This window comes from Cyprinodon tularosa, unplaced genomic scaffold (genome assembly GCF_016077235.1).
Source record: "Cyprinodon tularosa strain WSP-4 unplaced genomic scaffold, ASM1607723v1 ctg142, whole genome shotgun sequence".
In the NCBI taxonomy this organism is placed as follows: Eukaryota; Metazoa; Chordata; class Actinopteri; order Cyprinodontiformes; family Cyprinodontidae; genus Cyprinodon; species Cyprinodon tularosa.
Window position 1 is genome coordinate 1368279 of NW_024038243.1, and position 25407 is coordinate 1393685.

General features: G+C 38.8%; 1 protein-coding gene across 1 annotated transcript in view; it reads left to right on the forward strand.

Annotated features, from left to right (window-relative positions):
• Window positions 1-6392: 6392 nt before the first annotated feature.
• The window catches only part of cntln (centlein, centrosomal protein), a 161975-nt gene continuing 142960 nt past the window's right edge, over window positions 6393-25407 (forward strand). Inside the window, exons 1-5 of the mRNA XM_038278586.1 lie at window positions 6393-6775; window positions 15267-15355; window positions 16699-16783; window positions 22829-22960; window positions 23785-23964. Of these exons, the coding sequence (XP_038134514.1) occupies window positions 6695-6775; window positions 15267-15355; window positions 16699-16783; window positions 22829-22960; window positions 23785-23964 (567 nt within the window). The 5' untranslated portion in view covers window positions 6393-6694. The remainder of the gene's footprint in view (window positions 6776-15266; window positions 15356-16698; window positions 16784-22828; window positions 22961-23784; window positions 23965-25407) is intronic.

The following is a 25407-nucleotide window of genomic DNA, read 5'->3' on the forward strand; positions in this document are numbered from 1 at the left end:
CTCATGATTATAGACTTAAAACGTTTGGTTATGATGTTTGTGATATACAAAAATATACTGTACAGGTTTGAGGTCTATAAATATGAGATAAGCTTGTGTTTTCTTTACCATGATTAATTATGAACAGGTTACCCACGTGCAGATGCTGTTCCTGGACTTTAGTTCAGCTTTCAGCACCATCATCCCACAGCATCTGATAGGAAAACTGAAACAGCTGGGATTCAATACACCCCTCTGCAATGGGCTGCTAGACTTCCTCAGAAACAGACCTCAGTCAGTCCTGGTCGGACAGAACACCTCTGATGTCATCAGTCTAAGCACCTCAGGGCTACGTCCTGAGCCCCCTGCTGTTCACCCTGATGGCACATGACTGCGTCCCCAGATTCATCAACAATCACATTGTGAAGTTTGCAGACAACACCACGGTGGTGGGCCTCATCAGAGACGACAACGACCAGGACTACAGAGAGGAGGTGGAGCAGCTGGTGGACTGGTGCAAAGATAACAGCCTGAAGATAAAGGAGATAATCTTGGACTTCAGGAAGAACCGGCCTAACCACGCTCCACTTTAGCTGTAGAGGTGGTCGACAGCCCCAAATTCCTGTGGGAGAATATCACAGACACCATCACCTGGACTGTAAATGCCACCTCACTAGTCAAAAGGGCATAAAAGCGCATGCACTTCCTGCGGAGGATGAGGAGAGCCCACCCATCCTCACCACCTTCTAAAGAAGCACCATAGAGAGCGTTCTGACCAGCTTTCTCACTGTGTGGTGTGGAGGCTGCAGCGCCTCAGACTGGAAGAAAGTGAGGAGAGTGATGAGAACAGCAGAGAGAATCATCTGGGCTCCTCTTCCATCCATTAAAGACATTTCATCCCAGCGCTGCGTGTCCGGAGCCCGTAATATCATAAATGACCCCTCACACCCCCACCATGGACTGTTCTCCCTGCTGCCCTCTGAGAAGAGGCTTTGCAGCATTCATTGCAGGTTCAGCTGATTCTGCAACAGCTTTTCCCAACTGCCAACAGACAGCTGAACTGTTAATAAAAACTCTAAATCAAGTCACAGATAATATCATACCAATACCATATATTTATTTATTTTTGCTCTACTCTGAACTTCCACATCAATGCCTTCTTGCACCATGTCTATCCTACACTGTTTACATTCGATCAGTGCTGCACTATCTGAATGGAAATGTTCTTTTTCACTGCGAAGCTGCTGCTCATTCACTGTCTGAAGCTGTTTAAATGAAATTTGTTTTGTGTACACTTTGTGTAGACAAAATGACAATAAGTTTGTCTAAGTATAAGGTTCAGGAGGAAACCCTAGAAACAGCTCTTCCAGTTAACATCCTCCAGCCCATTCCGAGGAATCCTGTTGAGTTCAGAGGACAGACTTTATGAATCATTCCTTCATGTTCCATATCTCATGATGACTAAAAATGAGGATCTGAATAAGTGGAAAAGTAAAACTAGAGCTATTTTAGGATCATTCTGTTCTTCTAGAGCAGTATTTCCCAAACATTCCTTGACAGACCTCCTGCGTCAAATGTTCAGATTTGTCTTTACTTGCTTTGCCATTTAGTCTTGATGGCAGGGAATTGGCTCAGGTGAATGAGGATTTCTGCACCTGCTCATAGCTGTGCAGCCTGTGGATTGTCCAAAACCACTGGAATGCATCCCACATCCTTTAGGTTCTGCTTGTTGAAATCTTTAAAGACAGTAATAACACCACAGATCTTAAAAGATTGAACATCATAGGAATTTGCTCTCATGGCACTGATAATTTCTGATAAATATTTTCTCAAAAAAGTGGAGATGCGTTAACAGTCTTTGAAGAAAGGCTTAGTTTTTGATCCATTTCAGAAAACAATACCAGTAATTTTGCAGAAATAGAGTTTATATATTTGGGCCATAAAACAGGCATATCAAGGACCAGATCATGCAGGTGCTTCAGAGCCTTTTTTCATACGAGTGATAAAGGCTTTTCTTAGATTCCGTGGGTTTATGTATCTGAACAAGGAACAAGGGGAAGGCAGATGTTGTGCATTATGTCCCGGTCCACTGCCTCTGAAATTGCCCTGCAAATGAGGATCCTAATGAAAGGCAGCGTAATCATGCTAAGTCAATTGGATTTTGTCTCTTATTATCCGTGTGCGAGTGTGTGTTTGTGTAGCAGTGAGGCCGAACTAACATTTGTCAGACTCAGAATCAGCGGCAATCATCATATTTCTTCATTTTACTCTCTAACCCCATTCTCCAAATCTGGATGGACAGTTAAATACATTAGCCACACAGTGTAGCGTTGTCTCGTCTCACCAGCGAAGCAGATGTCAAACGACCTCATTGTTGCTCTTCAAAAGCCCACTGGGTCATTAAAGGAGCTGATGCAGGGGCCAGGTTCTTCCCATCTAGGTTTTATGTGGGGCTGGGATTAAAAAAAGATAAACAAGTGTGTTAAATAAACCAGCAGCTTGAATTAAATCTAGCATCAGAACTTTTTCTTTTTCTTATTCTTTTTTTTTTTTTACCACTATGCTCTAAATGATGAAGACTAATATTTATAATCTTTGAATGTGGAGCAGTAGCTTTTATCCTGAGTTTTACTTTTAAATATTTATGGAGATGATATCACACAACACATTTCCTAAGACTTTAAATTATTACTTTTATTACAGAAATTAAGTTTATTCAAAGTGGTTAAATTATGTTTGACTGTATTTTCTGTGCTGTTCAGTATTCAATTGTTAAAATATTGGACAATAAAAGTCATTCCTGTTGTGAGCTGCTTTTGATTTTATTCAAATGTGTTATGTTAAGCGTATTCTTAATATTTAGAGCTGTTTGATATAAGATATTTGAAAAATTAACAGTTAATAGCATTGTATGAAAATTTGAAGAAACACCCGAAAATAAAGCGCTGTGTGTGATGCAGATGTGTTTTCAAGAGGACATCTTGATTTTAAACACCATAAAGCTGTAAAGGGTAATATAAAACATTTATTAAAACTGTAGTTAATATCAAAATCTAAGTATTTATGTTTTAAAACAATTTATGCATATATATTTGCTATAAAAAATGTCTATTCAAAGAAGTGTTGTGGTCCTTAATTTGAGCAGGTACAAAAAAAAGAACATCTGCCAATTTTTGCCCTTAAAACATGATAATTAAATACTATACACCTGAAATAATTGAGTTATATATATATATATATATATATATATATATATATATATATATATATATATATATATATATATATTTTTTTTTTTTTTTTTTTTTTTTTTTTTTTTTTTTTTACTTAAATAATCTTATTCCATTACTTCCCAGCTCAAACTTGGGAAACTTCAACTATTTTAAGGAAAATTTCCTTACTTATATTGTGATTTTGTAGAATAGAATTACATTATTGTAAATTGGTATTCCTTTTAAGGCCTCTAATTAGTGAGTTCATATTACAGTTTTATTTTGTAATTCCTGCTAATTTTTGTGTGCATTGTCTATGAATATTAAATGATAACGTAAAACCTTTAGGGAAGAATATTTGTTCTGCCTGTAATAATATCATATATCATCATATCGGGTTCAGGGTTCTCATAATCTGTTGTTGCTCCATTTACACTTAGTTTTTTTCATGTTACTGTTTGAATCTGATTTCTTCCAGAGGTTTCAAAAGTATTATTGTTTATTACTCAAGTAGAACTAGAAATCCTACTGTTTAAAACACGTTTCTAGGAGTTACAGTATCAACTTCAGGCTTTTTATTAAAATAAAAGTGTAAATGTACATTTTTTAAACTACTTAAAGTATAGAAGATAAGTACTGCAAGAAAAAATTTTAAGGAAAGATGTTTTAAACCTTATAGTGGTTACTGCACAACTGTATTGAAGGAACATTTTTCTACAATTCTGGATGATAATTTCCTTAGACTTAATTTTCTTGGTTTCATAACTAATGGCAAAAGAGTGAAATTTAACTTTGCATCATCTTGAAAAACTATTTATTTTGGTATGTAGATAACAACAAGTTGGTGCAACACCGAGTCCAACCACAAATTAATTAATTATCTGGATAAAACTATTTTTTTGATGGTGTTAATTTTTTTCATAGCAGCAGGCCATAATGAAAATGAGCTGTAATGAAGCAAAACTAACAAGTCTTTTGTAAATTGTAAGGAGTAGAAAGTAGATCTAATTTAAAAAAGAAAAAAAAAAAAGAAATGTAAGGAGTAGTTGTCTAAAAAATAATTACTACAGCCAAGTATGGGCAGCCAACATTTCTACCTACCTGTAATTAAGGTACCGAAGTATTTGGACTTTGCTACTTGACGCCTCTGATTCCTTAAGTCCTCAACGCCCACTAAAGTGAAAAAAACATTAAATAGGAAGCAGTGATTATTTACTTTAAAATGATCCAAGCATGTTTTAAATGTTTCAAAGAAATACGAAAAAAAAAAAACTCTCCATTTAACCCTTTAAAGCCTGAACCATGAAATAATTGAAAGAATATTGAAATTTTTAAAAATTTGATTGTCATTAAACTTTTTGAAAAATGTTGTATAGGTTAAATTAGATCATTTATTTACCTCAAATGTGATACATTAGGCAATTCCGTATAATCTTTAATACACTTTCTGTTTACTGCACGTGTCTGAATATTTAAGTTAGTGTTTCAACAACAAAAATATCAAAATGATGATGCAGAAATATCACAAACTCATGTATCAAATATGATACAATTGACTTTAAAGGGTTAATGATGGAGGATATGTAACCTAAGGCACTGAAGGCTTATTGGCCTGTTGTGATAGACACTGTATTATTATCTACTTCAGCAAAGATCTTTTCCTCAATCCATAGATTTGAAGAAGATAAAAACAACATAAAAATAATAGCCAAATTCAATGAATGCACCTTGTTCTTCTGTTTTAGCTCAAATTTACTCTCATATAATGGATTAGAAATAGATGTCAGATTTAACTGTTTTCCGCAGTACGACGTGAATCAAATAGTACCTTTAGGAAAGAGGGTAAGCTGAAAAGAGGCAATTATTTTATTTTTTTTGTTGTTGATCTCCTTTTTTTTTTAACTTTTTCAATATATATTTGCAAAAGATAAATAAAAGATATATAGAAGAAATAAAATACTTGGTAATTATTTCATAATTTTAAGAACTAGGGACATTCGCTATCTTTGGCTGATTTTTGAGTGAAATTCAATATTGTTTTCGAAAATGCCATGGTATGTCTCTGTATCAACTTGATGCATCTCAACCCTTTATAAGGCAAGTTACAGTTTTGGATCACTTGCTCATAACACTGCCCTTACAAACGGAGTCCCCCCCCCTAGTGTTTCTAGACCTCAGTGAGGTCTAGAAGCAGTAGATCTATACCCAGCCATTCAGCAAAGACACTGCTACATGGCTGTTCATCTAATTTTGGCATTTGACAGATTAGATGAGTCCTTGAATGATATATTACCTACTAGAAATTAAGTTGAAAAAAAAAAGAATGAAAAAAAAGGGTAAAAAGCTAATTGAAAAGTTAAAAAGTAAAGTTAAAAAGTTAATAAGCCTAGTTAACAATTATATTTAGGCTTATAAACAAAAAAAAAGTAAGTGTCAGTATCAGCATTAATGCCTCTAAGGTTATGTTGGACCAAAAAAAGTGTTTCTTCTACTCAGTGTTTTTCCTGGATTTCTTATAGATGCGCTTATGTTATTTGCCATCAAATATCCATATTTTGTTAATGTTACAAAGGTAATAAGGCACAGACCTAACTTTCTGAGGGACTGTTGTGGACATGTCCCCACCAATAATTTCAATACATAGACTTTGACAATATGTGGGACGAATTTCTAAATTTGATTTTGCTGCTTTTGAAGGAGGACATTCACCAATGTAAAGGTAAAAGGGAAAACATCCATCAATCAATCCACATTTTGCTGGATGGATGAATATAACTGAAATTGTGTGCATACTAGGGAGGCGTGACATATTGCTGTTATTCATCCTTTTTTTTAAATACATTAATGTCTAACTACTCATAAATATAAATATCTGTGTATTTTGGTTCTTTTGTGCACTCACTTGAAAGCACTCAATAATCATATGTTTGAGCTCATTTTTGGAAAATACAAACCCTATTGAAAGCGCTTGTGTTGATTAACTGTAGGTCCATCAGCCCCCACCCTTAAAGTGTCCCCACCAACTTTCATCACAAAGTTACACCCTTGTAATAAGGTCTTTTTCTGGATTTCAATAACACTATTGGCTTGATTTTTTTTCCTATAAAGGGTTAAACTGTCCTAACTCCGCCTGCTTGTGCGCCGCCAGCCGCGCCGGCGTGTAAATGGAGCGGAGTCAGGCGGCGCTGTTGTGAAGTGAAACGGAAGCGGAAAACAGCGGGCTCGTTTGAAAGGAAGAATCCGTCGCCCTGGTAACTGCGTCGAGAAAAAGTTTCATCCGCGTTTTTATGAGGGACGAGAGGAAGAGCTGTCAGACGATAATCAGGCGGTCATTTTGGTCATGTTTTAAAACTGTCTACAGGAGTGACGTCACGGTATTAAAGCGTAAATATGACCATTAACCGTTAGGAGTAAGGCTCTGGTTAGCGGTGTTAGCCATAATAGCATCGTTTATCGGCGCTAGTTCTGCTTCTGCTTTGGTTTCCCTTCGCTGTCGGTTCAAAATGTGCTCACATGATAACAGCCGCGTCCTGGTTCTGGAGGAGGAGGTGAAGAACTTATCGGAGGAGTTGATACAGTGCCAGGTATGTATGGCTGTGCGACAATACCCTCCATTAGTATGTTATTATTAAAAGGTTGTATTCTACACCAACAGTATGAATGCATATATTAGTATTTTGGCTCAGAAATGTTGGCGTACTATTTGATCAGCAGTTTAATCTAATAAAAACATACTGAATGTTATATTTTTTGCCTGGTAAAAAATCTAACAGAGTCTCTATAAAAACAAGGATGTAAAATTCTCGCTTTGCACTTGAGGGGATTCCCAAATCTGACACGATTAGAGAAAATAATCCCTGGTCAACTCAATGCTTGCAGATCCCCACATCACCAGGGCTCCACCACCATGCTGAACAACTGGTTCAACATAGCTTTGTTTATGCTTTAATTCTATGTCACTCCTAATTGATTTAGAAATAAGATGTTTGATAAATACAGCTTATACAGTATAAACAATAAATACAAAATTTAAATACCAAATAAACATTAATAACCCAACTTATTCATTAAATTTTTGGTTAATTAATGTCAATACATTTTACTAGAGATGGTTCTTAAATATGCCGATTCTCTGAAAGCAGTTTGCTGTATTTGGACATACGATCAGACGAGTGGGTAACCAGTGTTGGGATGTGATGCTGTTGTTGGCTTATATGCAGTCTGTTCTGCCAAGTCCTCTTGTAATCTGGTTCATAGCTGATGTAAAAGAAGCAAAGTAAACGATGGGACCATCTGAGGAAGAAAAAGAACAGGGTTGAATGTGCTCTTTTTTTTATCTTCTTGATGTTAGATTTTGAAAATGTTTAGGCCAGGTTATGTTTACGTCCTGATTTGTAAAAAACTTTTCTTAAAATAGGTGCTTTCTTTCTCCCTCCAATGACTTCTCTGTCACATTTGAAAGAGATCTATGTCTAGTTGAACATCCATTCATCTTCTCCCGCATATCCGGGGTTGGGTCGCGGAGGTAGCAGCTCCAGTAGGGAGGCCCAGACATCCCTCTATCCAGCCAGCTCTTTTGGGGGGAATCCCAAGGCGCTCCCAGGCCAGCCGAGAAACATAGTCCCACCAGCCTGGAACACCTTACCAGGGAGACGTCCAGGAGGCATCCTAATCAGATGCCAGAGCCACCTCAACTGGGTGGACGAGCAGTGGCTCTACTGAGTCCTCCCCGAAAGACTGAGCTCCTCACCCTATCTCTAAGGGAGAGCCCAGGCACACTACGGAGAAAACTCATTTCAGCCGCTTGTACCTGGAATATCATTCTTTCAGTCATGACCCAAAGCTCATGATCATTAATGAGGGTAGGAAGATAGATCGACCGGTAAATCGAGAGCTTTGCTTTTTGACTCAGCTGTCTCTTCACCACAACAGACAGGTACAGGGCACGTTTCACAGCAGACGTCGCATCAATCCGCCTCCATCTTCCCCTCATTCATGAACACATTGAACATATTGGTCTAAATAAGTTGTAGTTTTCATATTTACTAAAAATATGCTGTTTGTGGTATGAAAAAACTCAATTACTTCAAAAATAGGGATGGACTGAAATTAAATGAAAATGCTTGGCCAGTACTAAAAGGGGAACATGTTTTTTTTTACATTGGGCCCTTGATTTTATGTTATTACGGTACATCATGTTCTACTCACCCATATGAGTTTTGTGTCAGTTGGAGCCATTCTGAAGATATTCGGTTAGGTTATATCCAGGTAACGTCTTCATATGGGCAACGACTTGAAGGCACAAACTGAACTGTTCATAATTTATTCTTTATGGTACGCCAGCATTCATAACATTTAGGCGAATCACTGTCCCCCAGACATCCGTGGTTAGATTTTTTATATTTATATTTTTTTAATACAAAGTGGAGTGTGAATGACGTCATCTGCGCGCGCCGGCTACCTTTCATTCATCCTGTCCGCTGAACTGCTGCTAGTTTTACTCACATGCCTGGATGATGTCTAGTGCTACTACCAAAGAGGATCTCGCTCTCCAAATGGAATTGAACGATTCAGATTAGCTAGCCGAATGAATAGAAGGGGTAGAGCGTAGCCGCTTGTGGCCCGGGCTGCCTGTCACAACTCCAGTCTGGTGCGTGGATGACGTCATACACATGTGTGTCTTTATGACGGCTATGGCTGGTGGTTCTAACATCAAACTCCTCTGACATCTTTGTGTCGCACATGTTGGACCATTTGCACATCATGGCAACCAGGCGCATGTTTACTTTAGTTTTCTCTCAGTGAGTCTTACTAGACACGTTTTTATCATGCTTCTATGAGTTAAAGGAATAGTACACCCAAAACATGATTAGCCTTCATTTTCTACTCACCCTCATGCTGAACAACACTCTGGAGTACTTTTTTGATATCTCAAATGCATCTGGAGATCTGGGAGGCTTCTTGCTGTCTGCTGACATTCAAATAATGGAGGTCTATGGTGACCGAGACAGAAAGGTCCATAAAAGTCCACAAAAAACGTGTCAATATTCCTCCATACTGCTCGTCCAATGTATTCCAAGTGTCCTGAGTGGGTAGCATCCAGAATTTACTCGAAACGTAGTCATTTAGAATGTTTTTAGAGCATAAACAGTAGTGTATAGGATTTCCTGAAAGCGCGCACATGCGCGCTCACGACGCTACGGAAGCCGGCAGACCAAACCAGATGAAAGTGCGCATTCAGCGTCTGCTCTGCCGATAATGCAAGCGTAGAAGAAGAAATGTGCTGTTTACCTGTGCAAAGAAAGAAACAACGAAAGAAAAATGTCTGAGGACTTCAGTGTTGAGGAAGAGCATGAGTTCTTTGCCGAGCTGAATGCGCTGGTTTGGTCTGCCGGCTTCCGTAGCGTCGTGAGCGTGCATGTGCGCGCTTTCAGGAACTCCTATACACTACTGTTTATGCTCTAAAAACATTCTAAATGACTTTGTTTCGAGTAAATTATGGACGCTACCCACTCAGGACACTTGGAATACATTGGAAGAGCAGTATGGAGGAATATTGACACGTTTTTTGTGGACTTTTATGGACCTTTCTGTCTCGGTCACCATAGACCTCCATTATTTGAATGTCAGCAGACAGCAAGAAGCCTCCCAGATCTCCAGATGCATTTGAGATATCAAAAAAGTACTCCAGAGTGTTGTTCAGCATGGGGGTGAGTAGAAAATGAAGGCTAATCATGTTTTGGGTGTACTATTCCTTTAAATCAAATTATTTTACACTCTCAGGAAAAAAGTGATTGATTTAAAATTGATGTAGTCTTGGTTTATGCCAAAATGATGATTGTAATTAAAGCATTTACACAGCTGGATTTCATGTTTTCATAAAATCTAAAAATCAATGTAAATGCTTATGTTTTGACTTTTAATCAGTGCTTTAGGATTCTTTGCATCCCCACCACCAGGTGGTGCCCAGCATACCTCTGCAGGTAGACAGACCTGGATGTCAGGCATTTACCTCGCTTTATAGCAGCTCTGCATTGCTGTTAGGCAGTTTTTTTTTTTGCCTTTAATTTGAAGAATCTTACAGAACTATTCTGTAATCTGCTGGATTAACTCATGTCTCTGAACTTCAGGGGTCAAAGCTGAATCCAACAGTAGTATTCTATTTACATTTTTATAGATATGTCCCATTAGTGGGTTTTCCACAATTAAAAATGACTTTTTCTTATTTGTAGGAGAATAGTGGGATGTTTTAAAACGAAAAATTGTAGATTTGGGTTTTATGGCAATTAATCTGAGTGGAAAAAAGCTTCTCAGCATTAACATATCTAAGTGTCAGTCTTTGGTCGGACTGCTGATGATTTTACCGTTTAGAAAGTAGAATAATGACAAAATGTACAAATTAGATTACGATTAGAAAACGAATTACTTCTCTGAAATGCAGGCCTTCATAAGTGAAAAAAAACATGTTTCACCACAGTTTTCTAGTTTTAGTTTGCAGTTTGGTGGCATTTTAAATCCTCTTGGTACTCTAACACAAGATAATTTCTTATAAACTTGGTTTTAATTTAATAGTTAAATTAAGTGAACATTTTAACCTTAAAAGAAAATGTGGGTCAGGTTCCTACATTGAAAGAGGAAATGATGAGCTGAGCTATCACTGTCAGTTTCACTGTAAAGACATTATCACTGTCTTTAACATTCTCCCTCCTGGACCAGGCAGTAGAAGGATCCATTGCAGCCCTAAACTAAAGCTATTCTTTTCTGCATGCTGTACGTCACACTGCTGACTTAGAGATGATCTTTGTAGCTGCGTTTATTTCCTAGATGCAGTGACCAAAAAAGCTGCTGACGTTATTAACATGTTAATTCAAAATAAATTAAAAACTAAAAGAAAAACAGTACTTCTGGGTTTGTGTTGTTGTTTTTGGTGTATTCTCCAATCTTAGTTGCAGCAGACTGTTGCTTGTGCTGAGCCAATTTTCTTTCTAAAATTTGTCCTATGGCTTCATGTAACCAGCTGTCATGACCTGATTGTTTAGATCAGGGTCTTCAACCCTGGTCTTCAAGATCTGCTGTCCTGCAGATTTAAGATGCATCCCTGCTCCAACACAGCTGTTTCAAATGACTGAATGACCTCGTCAGCATACCACAAAGTTTGGCAAAGGCCTGGTAACAACCATTCATTTGATTGAGCATCTAAAACCTGCAAGACAGTAGATATTGAGGACCAAGGTTGGAGACCGATAAGAGCAGGGTTGAAACAATTAATCGGATTAATTAATTGATTGTTGAAATAATCCTTAACTAATTTAGTAATTGATTAATCTTTAACTGGAGCATAGACACTGTAAAAAATGCATTAAGTTGACAGAGCAGCTAATTTAGGGGATGGACGTCTGTGTCTTCGGCAGGTGTAGAGCTAACAGAACTGGCAGCGATGCGAGGCAAGGGCTAAAACATGTACGGCTGTAAGCCTTCTACACCAAACCAAGCTTCTGCTGCCCTGGCGTCCTCTTCCACAACATCTTCATCCCCGCTTTCCTCCTCTAAATAAAAAATGGTTGACGCCGGGGGAGACTCATCCACGACCTCCGACACTAAACTCTCCTCCTCTTGCGTGTTTCCGCTCTCCATAGTGTTCCTTGACAGTGTCGTTTCTAAGTCACCAATTTAGTGCTACTTGGTCCCAATGGAATTTCCCATTGGGAACCTACTAGCACTATGTTGCAGATGCCTTCGAGACATCGGCCACAATCAAACTTGCTTGCGAACCTTCCGCTACACCCTCTTGATAAGCGACCAATCACATTCACTTTATTCACTCGTGTAAAGTCAGGCACCACTCAGGAGATTTCAGAAATGCAACAGTTGGAACAGCCGCTTCCCTACGACTTTAAGAAGAAAAAAAAAATGTTTTTTTGTCTGTCAATATGCTCTATCCAGAGCTCTCCAAGTGTAAAAGTTTTAGTATCACCTGATTTAATTTTGTAAATTATTTTTAAGGAACCTTAGTCTACTCGATTAACAGAATAATTGAAAAAAGAATTGACAGATGAATCAATTTGCAGTTAGTTGCAGGGAGGACTGACAATTCTATTTGGTCTGTAATTGGAGTTGAACAAAAACACAATTGTCGAACCACATACATGCTCAGGTATTAGGTCTTGTTATATTTAGTAACAAATCGTCCACCTCACTCCCACCTCCTGGGACAATGAAAGCCGGGCTTACACAGTGCGATTTTTATTTTTTTAATCGTTGCACGCAGCTACAGCTCACACTGTAAGACGAAACCCTGCAGTTTCTTCGTACGGTGTGAGTTCACAGCTCACGATGTATGTTCTCACACTGTGCAACCTGACGCTCTGATGCGGTCCACCTGCTCACACTTTGCGTCTAAAAACCATGTCGAACACTGCAAAAACTATCTAGAAATAAGTAAAAAGTTCTTAAATTAAGTGTAATCACCCTTAATTTGAGTAGGTAAATTAGATAGTTTGCCAATGGAATGAGTAATTTTACTCTTAAAATAAGATAATTAGATAATATGCACTTGAAATAAGACAATGCAATTGTGTTTTCTTATTTTAAATGTAAATTGTCTCGTTCCATTGGCAAAATGTCTCTTTTATCTCCTCAATTCAAGAACAAATGCACTTATTTTAAGAAAAAATGACTTATCTAGATTTAGATTTTTTGCAGTGAACTCAGCTCCACAGTAAGATGCCGCTACTCGGACTCGTCTATATAGAAGCCAAACGAGTAGAAGAGGAATATGAAGCTGAAGAGTGAAACACGCTGCCTTGACAACTTGTGCAATTTAGTGCTGAAAGCCCTAAGAAGAAAATGCGATGACGTATTTGGACAAAGACATGGCTTAGCAAATGTGGCTACTATGGTCTGTCAATTTTACAGAAAGAATTCCGTTTCACCCGCACCCCCACCATGCTTCTGTGTTTTCATTTCAGAGGAAGAAGAAGAAGAATCCTTGTTTGTGCACTTAGCGCAAACCTATTGATTTTCTCCCGACCTCAGGATTCCCTGATCAGGAGGTGGTCGTGGGAGGTTGATCGGCATTCGTTACCCCCTGTACACTACGCGAGGCACGATAAGGCTGAAAGTTGGCCCAATCGAAAAATTCTCGCACGACTGGAAAGTCGGCCCGAAAGGGGGAAAAAATTCCACAATATAAGCCCGGTTGAAGTCTGGACAAGAATTTTCCTTTGACAGATTTTATTCTCTGAACTGTTTGGGGAAAAAAAACAACCTTGACTGCATTGGGTTTATTTTCACTCAGATCTGATAGATGTGACTCTATATTTCCTGCTTTCTATGGTTCTCTTTGTATTCAGGTGTTTTGGGATGAAATTCACTGTTAATTGCCGCCTTATAAGTCAATGAACTTAAAATTACAAGAGTTTGAGGAGAGTCTTTGGTTACCCTATTTTTCTCACCTGCTATGAGATAGACGTTATTGTTTGGATGAAGATGTTATGATAAATGTCGTAAGAAAAGATTGCTAAATGCGTTTCCTCTGAAGCCTGGTCTGATGAAGGAATCAAAGATCTGAGGCGGCTGCTGACAGGTTCCTCATCATGATAGCAGAGTGAGACTGAGTGAGAACATCCTCCTTGTTTTTGTTCCTTCCACAGATCTGTGATCCAAACACGATCTGCACCGAGCGAAGCTTAAGCCCCGTACTTTGTTTACTTCTGAGCTGCAGCCTTGCATTGAACGGGGTCGGAAACGCTCCTCGGTGGTCTTGCACGACAGAGCAGACCACCAGTGATTCTGTTTATCTAATAAAGGCCTTAATTGTACATTTTAAATAGTGACATTTGAATACCACTGATGTCTTAAGTCTCTGACAGGATTGGGTTCAGGATAGCCATTAACTACAAAGAGTCTCATCTGTCAGCCAGCAAACGTTCCAGCTAGAACATACTAATGTTATTAATACGTGCTGAATTCCAGTGGCTCTCTGGTATGTTTAGCCCAGGATCCAGATTCAGGATGAATAATTCAGCGATCATCAAACGCTCATTGAATGCATCTTTAAGCACACATACGGCAGAGGAGAGCTCTTGATGAGGGTCCTCGTTGAAACGGTTAATGGCAGCCAAAGGCCAGGCAGACGGAGTAAAACACACCGCCTAATTTAATCATTAGCAGCTTACCAGTGTTAGTTTTTTTTCTTTCTGCGAGAACTCCACCCCCCTTCACCACTATGGAGGATACACACAGAGGCAGAGATCTACATCACAGTCCTTTCACTTTATATGTTCAGCTCATGGCCTTATCAAGGTCTGATGCTGCCATTTTGACTAAATAATTGATTAGACACTTTTTGAGAAGGGGCTTAAAATTCATGTACTAATTGGAAACCAGGAGATTCCAGTGGGAGGGACGACTTTTATCTTCTGATGATGTGAACATAATTTATCAGATGATTTTATATTAAGTCGATTTGGTATAATTCTGTCTTTTAATGTCAAATGTAGTTTTTAGATGTCCCTCATTAAATGTAATGTTGCCTAAAAATGTTTGAGAATCTGGGGCGACGATTTGAATTGGAAATGTGTCAGCGGCTCGCCCGGCTCTTCAGAAACCCCACCTCTGTCATCAGTTCTGAGTTTCTTTGGAGCGGTGGTGGAAAACACGTCCGGAGACCGATTGATAGATTAATAAGGAAAACACGAGCCCGACCGCTGTGTTTTGATTTGGATCCCTGCTCTCCCCAGTCATAAATACTTCATAATGACAAGTGTCAGCGCTGGCTCCCCTCGAGTCGAAGGTCACATCTCAGCGATGGAGAGGCGCATGATTAGAGAGGGCAGGCCAGATGAAAAACTGTTTTGTACAAGTTGTTTAAATAATTGATCGACTTCCCTACTGTCATATGCTAATGCCAATGAGCGTGCTGATTAATCTTTTATTTTCTTTTTTATAGCCAGAAGAGCTGTGATGTGTTGCTGCTTTTTCTTTGACAGGCTGATTAAAGCCGTGATGTCATGTATATGATGATTATTTATCCCCCGTAAGAAAATAACTCTAGAATCCTTCATTATTTTACAGGCAGACAAGGAGTTTGTGTGGTCTCTGTGGAAGCAGCTCCAAGTGGCCAATCCAGACTTGACCCAGGCCGTCAGTTTGGTGGTGGAGCGGTGAGTGGATTCATCTTTCACTTCGCCACCCGAGAAGCTCAAAAGCTGAACCTTACTTTATCTCAAAAGCCGAGAAAAATGTGTGTGAAAGTTGTTCTCAGGTTGTTGTTTTTTTTCTTTTTTAAACACCTGCATGGGTTATGATGGAATCAGGTGCAGACGCTGGTTTAAGCCCCCTGATCCCCAGTCTCCCAGTTCAAACAACGGAAACCTCTTTAATGAAAACCCTTCTCCTCCGCCGCTCTCCTGCCGGACAGTTGAAACATTCCTGCCAAATGCTTGTCTTTACAGGATAAATGGTAAGATGGAATAAGGCCTCTGCTGCTGAATGGTTAAGCCAGATGAAGAACTGTGGCATGGGAACTGTCAGAAAACCCAGAGGTGCTGCCTGACTCGGCATATTTAGATAGAGAAAGCGAACATGAGGCTACCGTGCAAACGGATTCATAGCCTCTGAGCTTTCTCACGTCCTGCCACGTTAAGACAACAAACTTTGATCTATTGTTATACATTTTTTAACTGACTAACATGAAATAATGCCTTATTATAAACTAAAAGGAAGGGACATCGTTGGAGAAGTAAAGCATCTGAAAGCTCATATAGTAGCTCTGGAGGACTACTGAACACCTCTGTTGTTGAAAGTGCAGCAGCATGCAGAGTTTTCCCAGAACCTCTGCGTCTCATTTCATACTCCACACCCTCTTCAGTTTCCCCACCCCCCATAGGAACCCCATCAAAGCGCGCTGGTCCACTGAGGCTGCGGTGGGAACATGCACCTAGAGATTGTCTGTGTATTGTATCACCTAATGCGCAGGAGGATATTGACATTGTAATTGTGTCGACTCCAGTCAAGCGCCTTTGCCCAGTGGGAGCTGCCATTCATCCCTCCTTCCTCTTGGTGTGCAGATCTTGTAGAGTGATTGGTTGGTTGCTCAGGACATGGCGAACACAGCCTAATGTATGAGGAAACGCAGCTCGTCCTGCCTGTGTTCTGGCTCCTCCCGGGACCAAAAGCTGTTTTCATCGCCGACCAGCAGAGAAGGCTGATCACAAGAGGCTAAAACGCGAAAGAAAAAGGCCTCAGAGACAGAGGTGCAGGAGGAACGACTGATGAAATAGTTTGTTCCCATTGGTCTAAAGCTGCTAAAACAAACTGATCCTGAATTAAAGGATTTTTTTGTTTTGTTTTTGTTAGCTTAAAACTCACAGGTGCTGTTTGGATCAGGGAAATTCACCAAAGTTGAAGCTGATGCAGTGTCTCCAAACTATGGCCCGTTGACGGCATATGCAATGTGTTTTGAAATCACATAACGTCCTTTTTTTTTCTTGACTTTGGTTCACAGGGAGAAGCACAAAACTGAGATGAAGGACAGAAAAGTGTTGGAAATCCTCCAGACCAAAGATCACAGAATCCAGGAGCTAGAACAGGTAAAGATCAGTCTGAAGAGACCTTTAGGGGTGAGCAAAAAGGTAATGACTCTACACACAGGTCTCCTAATTACAGACATCTAAGCTACGCTGGTCGTTCCCTTGTTTTCCTTCAGAACTGTTTCATAAAAGTGTTTTTGACTCAGTCCTGATCACACACGGACATCAATTGCTTTCTTAGAATAGGCTGTTTTTTTTTTTTTCTTCAACAGGTAGAAATATTAAAGAAATATTTAGATAGTAATATTGAAACATTTCAGTCAAATATTTTTGAAATCTAAATAAGGAAAATAAATCAACATTTAATACCAGGTTGGACCAAATCCATCCACACTGGAAAAAAATCAAAATCTAGATAAGTCATCTTTTTTTTCTTAAAATAAGTGCATTTGTTCTTGGATTGAGGAGATAAAACAGACATTTTGCAAATGGAATAAGACAATTTACACTTAAAATAAGAAAACACAATTGCTTATTTCAAGTGCTTATTATCTATTTATCTTATTTTAAGAATAGAAGTACTCATTCCATTGGCAAACTATCTCGTTTACCTCCCCAAATTAAAGGTAAATACACTTAATTTAAAGCTACAGTGTGTAATAATTACAGGGATATACAGTCAGAAATGTAATATATTATACATAACTATGTTATTTATCATCATCTACAAGCTCAGCCTCTTAACCTTAATATTTGCGTTGCCTTAGAATTCGTTATTTATAATTACATACATAGGAGCGGGTCTCGCAGCCATGGAGGCAGACATCTTTGGGCTACGGCAGCGCAGAGCCAACAAACTAGCGATTGCGAGATTGCCAAAACGTCACCAAAACGTCACAACGATGTAGAAAAAATAACGGGTATATTTATTATCTTAAGTCTACATGAAATCTATACCCTACACAGACTAATGAAATACTATCTGTAAAATTATCTATGTAAACAAACCTTATCACTTGAGAAGGTAGGTGATGCGGACGTCGTGGAAGACATTTTGTCCCGTAACGCTCGCCGTACTGTTGGGGGGGAGAAGCGGTGGGGAGGGAGATGTTCATGTTGCTGCGGTCTGCAGTCTGGACGTTAGATGTCGCTGAAAATTACACACTGTAGCTTTAAGAAATTTGTACTTATTTCTAGATTGTTTTTCCAGTGTACACTACCATTCAAAACAGGCTCTAACCAGAGTAAAAAAAGAAGTGGGAGGCCGTGTTGCACAACTGAGCAAGAGGATAAGTACATCAGAGTCTCTAGTTTGAGAAACAGACGTTTCACAGGTCCTCAACTGGCATCTTCATTAAATAGTACCCGCAGTAGCCTGTTATGCTGTCCTCTGAAGGGAGTAGTACACACCGTTGTAGGAAATCTTTCATTTCTTAGCAATTTCACGCATGAAATAGCCTTCATTTATAAGAACAAGAATAGACTGTCGAGTTTCAGATGAAAGTTCTCTTTTTCTGGTCATTTTGAGCGTTTAATTGACCCCACAAATGTGATGCTCCAGAATCTGCTCAAAGGACGGTCAGTTTTGTAGCTTCTGTAACGAGCTAAACTGTTTTCAGATGTGTGAACATGATTGTACAAGTGTTTTCTAATCATCAATTAGCCTTCTGAGCCATGAGCAAACACATTGTACCATTAGAACACTGGAGTGATAGTTGCTGGAAATGGGCCTCTATACACCTATGTAGATACTGCACCAAAAACCAGACATTTGCTGCTAGAATAGTCGTTCACCACATTAGCAATGTATAGAGTGTATTTCTTCAAAGTTAAGACTAGTTTAAAGTTATCTTCATTGAAAAGTTCAGTGCTTTTCCTTCAAAAATAAGGACATTTCAATGTGACCCCAAATTTTTGAACGGTAGTGTAGCTGTGCTTCCTGTATAATTCCTGTTTTCTGATGTTACCTGATGGCGTTGTTTCCAACGGTAACAGCAGCGGTGTAACCTGCTGTACCATCAGGCCCTCACTGAGGCAGCTTCATTCCCTTCCTTCTTTTGGAAAAATAGCATCCATTCTTAATGAGACTGGCTGTATTGGAGTGACCAGCTCGCTTTTTGACTTTCCCCTCTTAGAAACCGTAATGGTGGCTCTGGGGAGAAGACGTCACAACTTTATTTTGGAGAACTTTATTTTAATGCCAGTTTTGTGCTTTTAGACGCTCCTTCCTTCAGTCTTCTTTCTTCTGTCTATTCAGTGAATGTTTGAAAAGCTCGGTGGAATGCGGTCATTTGGTTCTCTGCGATTCATCATCCCATCATACTGATTAATTGATTTCTTCCCCCCCTCCTCTGAGAGACGTTGGTCCGCTGAGTCTCCTCACAGTTTCAGCTCTCCCACTTTGATGTTTCTCTGCTTTCCGATCTCCCTGTTCCTCCACTTTCTTTTTGTGAGGTTTTTTAACATAATTCGTTTAGATTTTCATTCTTCATGGTGAAATTTTCAATGCTTATCTTTGTCTCTGAGACTCCTCGACTTTGTGGTATCCATTGCTTCCAACTAAGCTCTGCAAAGGTTTAAATTGTTCTTGCCAATCTCATTATCAGTATTTCAATGTATAACCTTCTCTACAGTATAAATCTCTATTAAAGCCCTCCCTTTTTATAACACAGTGAGCTGGAAGTAGCAAGAAACTCTAAATCTACTTTCCCAATATATGGAAGCAGTTTCCCTCAAGATGGCAATTAATTGCATCCCAGAGCCCTGAGTTATTTGAGGAGATGTACCCGCAGAAAGCCACGGATTACCTACCGTTGCCTAACTTCAGATGATGCAGTTAGGACGCGATCCTGCTCATACCAAGGCCACAGAGGCAGCCCAAAAATGGTAAAAAGGAAACAGGCATCATCATTAAAGGAGCACTGTTCTTTTTACTGTTGCTTAAGAACGTCCTTCTCAGCTCTACTAATTAAACCTACTGCTCTCTTTAGCTCTTCCCTTTGTCCCTTTGGCACACTTGAGTGATAATTAACTGAAGACTTGCACTGATCCACCTTTTAGGGGACGATACTACCATTCTGGCACTAAGGTTTTAGGAAAATAAAAATCTGTGACAAACACACAATCATTTAATGTACTTTGTTTTCTTTTCCAGCAGTTCTATGTAGAAAAGTTCACAATAAAAGGAAAAAAAAGATCTTCTTCAGGGTTCTTTGTAGAGGTAGAGCATCTAAATACAGCATACAATAAGAAAGTCCAAGATTATTTCTGTCTTTGCATCAAAGGATTAAATACATAATCTGACTGCAGAACAGAGAGGATGGAGGCTCTTCTTTGATTCATTGAATGGTGTCAGTATTTAACTTTGCAGTCACTGGTCGGTCGGTATGGACAGAACATTTAAAGGAGAAGTCCAGTCAGCAAGGAATAATCAATAGATCATTATTTATACCTAAAACTAACATGATTGCGGTGATTTAATGAATTTAGCGTTAAAAAAATACAAATAATAATTTTTGTCACTATCAGTGAGGCCAGAGAAAAATACATGATATGTAGCCAAGATTTCGGAGAAGAATGTTTTCAAGATTTAACTCTTAATTACTCTTAATTAAAAACGCTTATCATTTATTAAACAGTAAGTAGTAATTTCATATTTAAAGTACTTTCAGAAGTTTGAATTCTGAATATGACCGGACTTGTACTTTAAAGGAATAGTACACCCAAAACATGATTAGCCTTCATTTTCTACTCACCCCCATGCTGAACAACACTCTGGAGTACTTTTTTGATATCTCAAATGCATCTGGAGATCTGGGAGGCTTCTTGCTGTCTGCTGACATTCAAATAATGGAGGTCTATGGTGCCCGAGACAGAAAGGTCCATTAAAGTCCACAAAAAACGTGTCAATATTCCTCCATACTGCTCGTCCAATGTATTCCAAGTGTCCTGAGTGGGTAGCGTCCAGAATTTACGCGAAACGAAGTCATTTAGAATGTTTTTAGAGCATAAACAGTAGTGTATAGGATTTCCTAAAAGCGCGCGCCTGCAAGTTCACGAGCCTACGGAAACTGTGGCAGACCAAACCAGATGAAAGTGCGCATTCAGCGTCTGGTCTGCCGATAATGCAAGCGTAGAAGAAGAAATTTGCTGTTTACCTGTGCAAAGAAAGAAACAACGAAAGAAAAATGTCTGAGGACTTTAGTGTTGAGGAAGAGCATGAGTTCTTTGCCGAGCTGAATGCACACTTTCATCTGGTTGATGAAACTTGGTTTTTGGTTGATGAAAACTGGTTTTTGTGGACTTTTATGGACCTTTCTGTCTCGGGCATCATAGACCTCCATTATTTGAATGTCAGCAGACAGCAAGAAGCTTCCCAGATCTCCAGATGCATTTGAGATATCAAAAAAGTACTCCAGAGTGTTGTTCAGCATGGGGATGAGTAGAAAATGAAGGCTAATCATGTTTTGGGTGTACTATTCCTTTAATCACTGTCTGACGGTTGGTGCATCGGCAGGAAATCTGCATAAATGAGGAATAGATGTGAGCAAAGGCATCAAGGTAAGATTGAGACATTTGCTCATCTGAGGTCCAGTTAATGAAAATATATTAGTTTTGCTTTATTTAAACTAAGATTTAAGTTCATTATTGGCTGAATTAAGATTTTCACAGTTGGACAAACCATACATTTATATGGCAGGATTTCACAGCACAATTTTTTATAAAATAAAATCAAATATACTTAATGTTACTTAGGTAATGCAAGTGCAGATAAAGAATAAAGTGTTTTAGCAGTTTTATGGTGTTATTTTGCAGAACATAACTTTTTGCCATGTGGCGATCTGCTTGAACAGAGGCTGCAGCCGTCTGTTTCACACACATGCATCAGTAAACTATTTTTAATTAAATCTATCAGGTATATTTATCTTTGCTGGAAGCAAATATAAATAACATGCTAAGTAACAGAGTGCATCAACAGGTGGGGGAGGTGCAGCACCACACAGCCACATATTAGAAGGAATTTAAACTGTGGAAACATTCCCTTGCGTTTTAGACGTCTGGTCACAATGAAAAGGATAATTTGATTTTTAATATTTCCTAACTATGAAAACTGCAAAAGGCTGCCTTTGAAGAGTCATAAAGATATAAGGCTAACAAATGTTACCACTTACACTGGAAAAAAATCGATATATGGATAAGTAATTTTTTTCTTAAAATAAGTGCATTCGTTCTTGGATTGAGGAGGTAAAACAGACATTTTGCCAATGAAACAAGACAATTTAGATTTAAAATAAGAAAAAAACAATTGCATTGTCTTATTTTAAGTGCATTTTCTCTAATTATCTTATTTTAAGTAAAAATACTAACTCCATTGGCAAACTACACTGCAAAAACGATCTAGAAATAAGTCAAAATGTCTTAAATAAAAGGCATTTACCCTTAATTTGAGCAGAAAAGTAAGGATTTGCCAATGGAATGAGGATTTTTACTCTCAGAATAAGGAAATTAGATGATATACACTTGAAATAAGACAATGAAACAGGGTTTTTCTTATTTTAAATGTAAATTGTCTTGTTCCAATGGCAAATGGTTTCACTTGCCTCCTCAATTCAACATAAATCGCACTTGTTTTGGGAAAAAATGGCTTATCTAGATTAAGATTTTTTTCCAGTTTATCTCATTTACCTACTCAAATTAAGGGTAAATAAGAGAATTAAAGAAAAATAAGAAATTTTCTAGATCTTTTTCCAATGTAAAGAAAAACAAACTTTTGCAAATAAAAAAAAAACGTTAACAATGGATCGCAAACAGATAAAGCAGGAATGCATGCGCCTGAACGTGACCTTAAAGCATGGCACCTGAGCGCAGTAAATCTGCGGCTGTTTCATGATTTAACTCGTCCAAATGTGGGAGATACCCCTCAAATCAGCCAAAAATATTGGTCTGTTACTTTAAAAAAGGTGCAGTATTTAATAAAGTCATTTAAAAGTAAAATGATTTTGTTTTTATTTACTTCAACTGTTTGTCTCTGATAGACTATCGATTGCTCCCTCTAGGTGGTAAAGGTTTCTGCTCTGTTTTTCTGCGTCTCTCCGTCTGCTGCAGGAAGTGACAGGGCAGCGGCGGGAGATTAACAGGCTGCTGCAGAAGAAGACAGCGCTGGAGGACGACGGTGCTCTCATGAAGGAGTTGACAACTCTGCACAAACAGCTAAAAAACAAGAACCAGCTACTGGAGGTTGGTGGAAGGAATCTTCTGAGGCAGTCTGGGCCCCCGGGGGCCGATGTCTCTGCTCAGAGTGTCACTGAATACAACGTGTCCCCTGTGGCCTCTGTTCTACTCTCTCTCTGTCTCACCCTTTCTCACCCAAAGCCTCCCCTCTGTCTGGTGGTAACACAGCAGAAACTCCCAGCAGAAAGTCTGGATACGATCAAATAAAGTAAGAAGAAAAAATCCAGGATTTAAACTCGCGTATGAATATTTGATGCCTCCTTCAGTTGGGGAAACTGAAACACATGCATGCTATGATGTGGCTTTTCCCTAATTATGCTTCGATGGGACACGGTTATGATTAATTGATGGAGAACTGGTCCTTACATGGTCATGGTGGGGCCTCCTGACGGGATATAGTGGGGGACATCATCAAAGGGTACCTGGGTTGAGTCTAATGGGTCTTGTTGCAAACACCTTTCTCATTATAAGCTGTCATTAAAGCTGACAGACTGGCCCTTGTACCCGCATGAGCTGAGCTCCTGCAGCACGTCTCGGCCCATACCAACCAACAGCCGGTCACGAGGGTCCAGTCATACAGCAGAGATGACCTTGGCTAATCAGCAGCCCATGCAGGGGCCTCCTGCAGAAAAGCCGCTCTGCTGTTTATGTATTCATTTCAGCCCCAGCCCCATGGGCTGCTGCTCCTTTTCTACCTCTGCTGGGTTTCCTCTCTGTTTGAGCTCCTGCTTTTCTGTATTTCTGCTTTTGTCACTATTGTTTTTTTGGCCCCATTGACCCACTGCGCGCGCACACATACACAGATAATGTACATTCATGTTTTTATAAAGGAAATGAAGACGGAGCAGAGAAAAAAGGAAGAGGAGGAGCAGCGGGTGGTGCAAGCTCTGGAGGAGGAGAAAGAGGGATTAAGGTCCCGCTGCGCTGCCCTGAGCGCTGACCTGCAGGAGAAACAGAGGCAGGCCGACAGTCAGCGAGACGAGAGGGACGCCGCCCAGGCCAGATTAAAGGTTGGAAACACGGGGACAAGTCCTTTCAGAAACACGCAAACCTTGAACTTTCCGGTCCCTCCGACTCTCTGCCCCTCAACCTGTGAACATAACTAGATCCTCAAAGTACAGAGAGAAGATATTATAGTTCCTCCTGCCTTTGGAGAAAAAATGATTGGACTCAGACTAAGTACATTTAATAAATTGTTGGTTTTTGACTCTTTACTAGTGTTTTAGGGTTTCCTTTAGGGCTGAAACAGTTAATCAGATTAATCGTGATCAATTGATTATTGAAATAATCATCAACTAATTAAGTAATCTATTAATCGTTAACCCAAGACTTTTAAAACATGCTTTTAGCTCACAGAGCGACCCACTCAGAGCAGTAAATATATCAACATTGGAAAAAATATATAAACATTTTGCATACAAGATTTAAAAAAACCTTTTCATCTGTCAGTAAGCGCTATCAGGAACTCCTCAATTGGAAACGTTTTAGGTTCACCTGGTTTAATTTCATTAAAAAAATCATTTAAGAAAGATGAAGAGTGGGAGCAAGTATGTATAACTGGACATAAACTGACTAACAGCCCAACATGGAAAGAATTTTATTGGAAAATAATCGCTAGATATTTCAAAACTCCGTACATTATTTCCAAATTTGATCAAACTAAATCAAATTTGTGCTGGAGACAATGCGGAATAGTTGAAGATCAGACTCCTGTCTTTTTGGATTGCCCAAAGATGAAGAAATTCTGGGAGGGAATTAGAGAGGAAATTACAAATATCTTGCATGCTGATATTGATTGGAATCCACGGATCTTTGTTCTAGGAATTCCACCAAATAATTTAAGTAAAGAAGGGCAATACGTATTTGGTATCCTTGTTCTCGTAGCCAAAAAAATGATAACAATATGTTAGTATAAACCTTCACCCCCTACTGTAAATCAATGGAAAGAGAAACTAATGAATATTTATACGATGGAGAAAATAACAGCAAAATTAAACTTGTCCACTGGTCTATTTGAGAAAAGATGGAACCCTTTGAAGACATATTTCCAGTTAATATGGTAGTAAGATAAGCGTAAACACACATCTCTGTTATGATAAAAATAAAAGTCACTCGAGAAAGATCTTTCCTTTGTCTCATCCTCCAAGTAAAAAAAAAAATATATATAAAATAAAAAAAAATATATAATAATGATAAAAAAGAAAAAGAAAAACAAAACATGGATCTTCAGCTCGCCGACCTGTTTCGTTGTTGTTACCCAATTTTTTGTATGGTTGTAGTGAAATTGTTGTTTCTGGCTTATTGTATGAATCATTCATTTTGAATATTGATCTGATAAAATTAAGTCTTTGTTCAAAAAAAAAAAAAAAAAAATCCTTTAAGGAATCTTTGACTACCTGATTATTTATTAATTGAAAAAAATAATAGACAGATTAATTGATTTGCAAAATAGT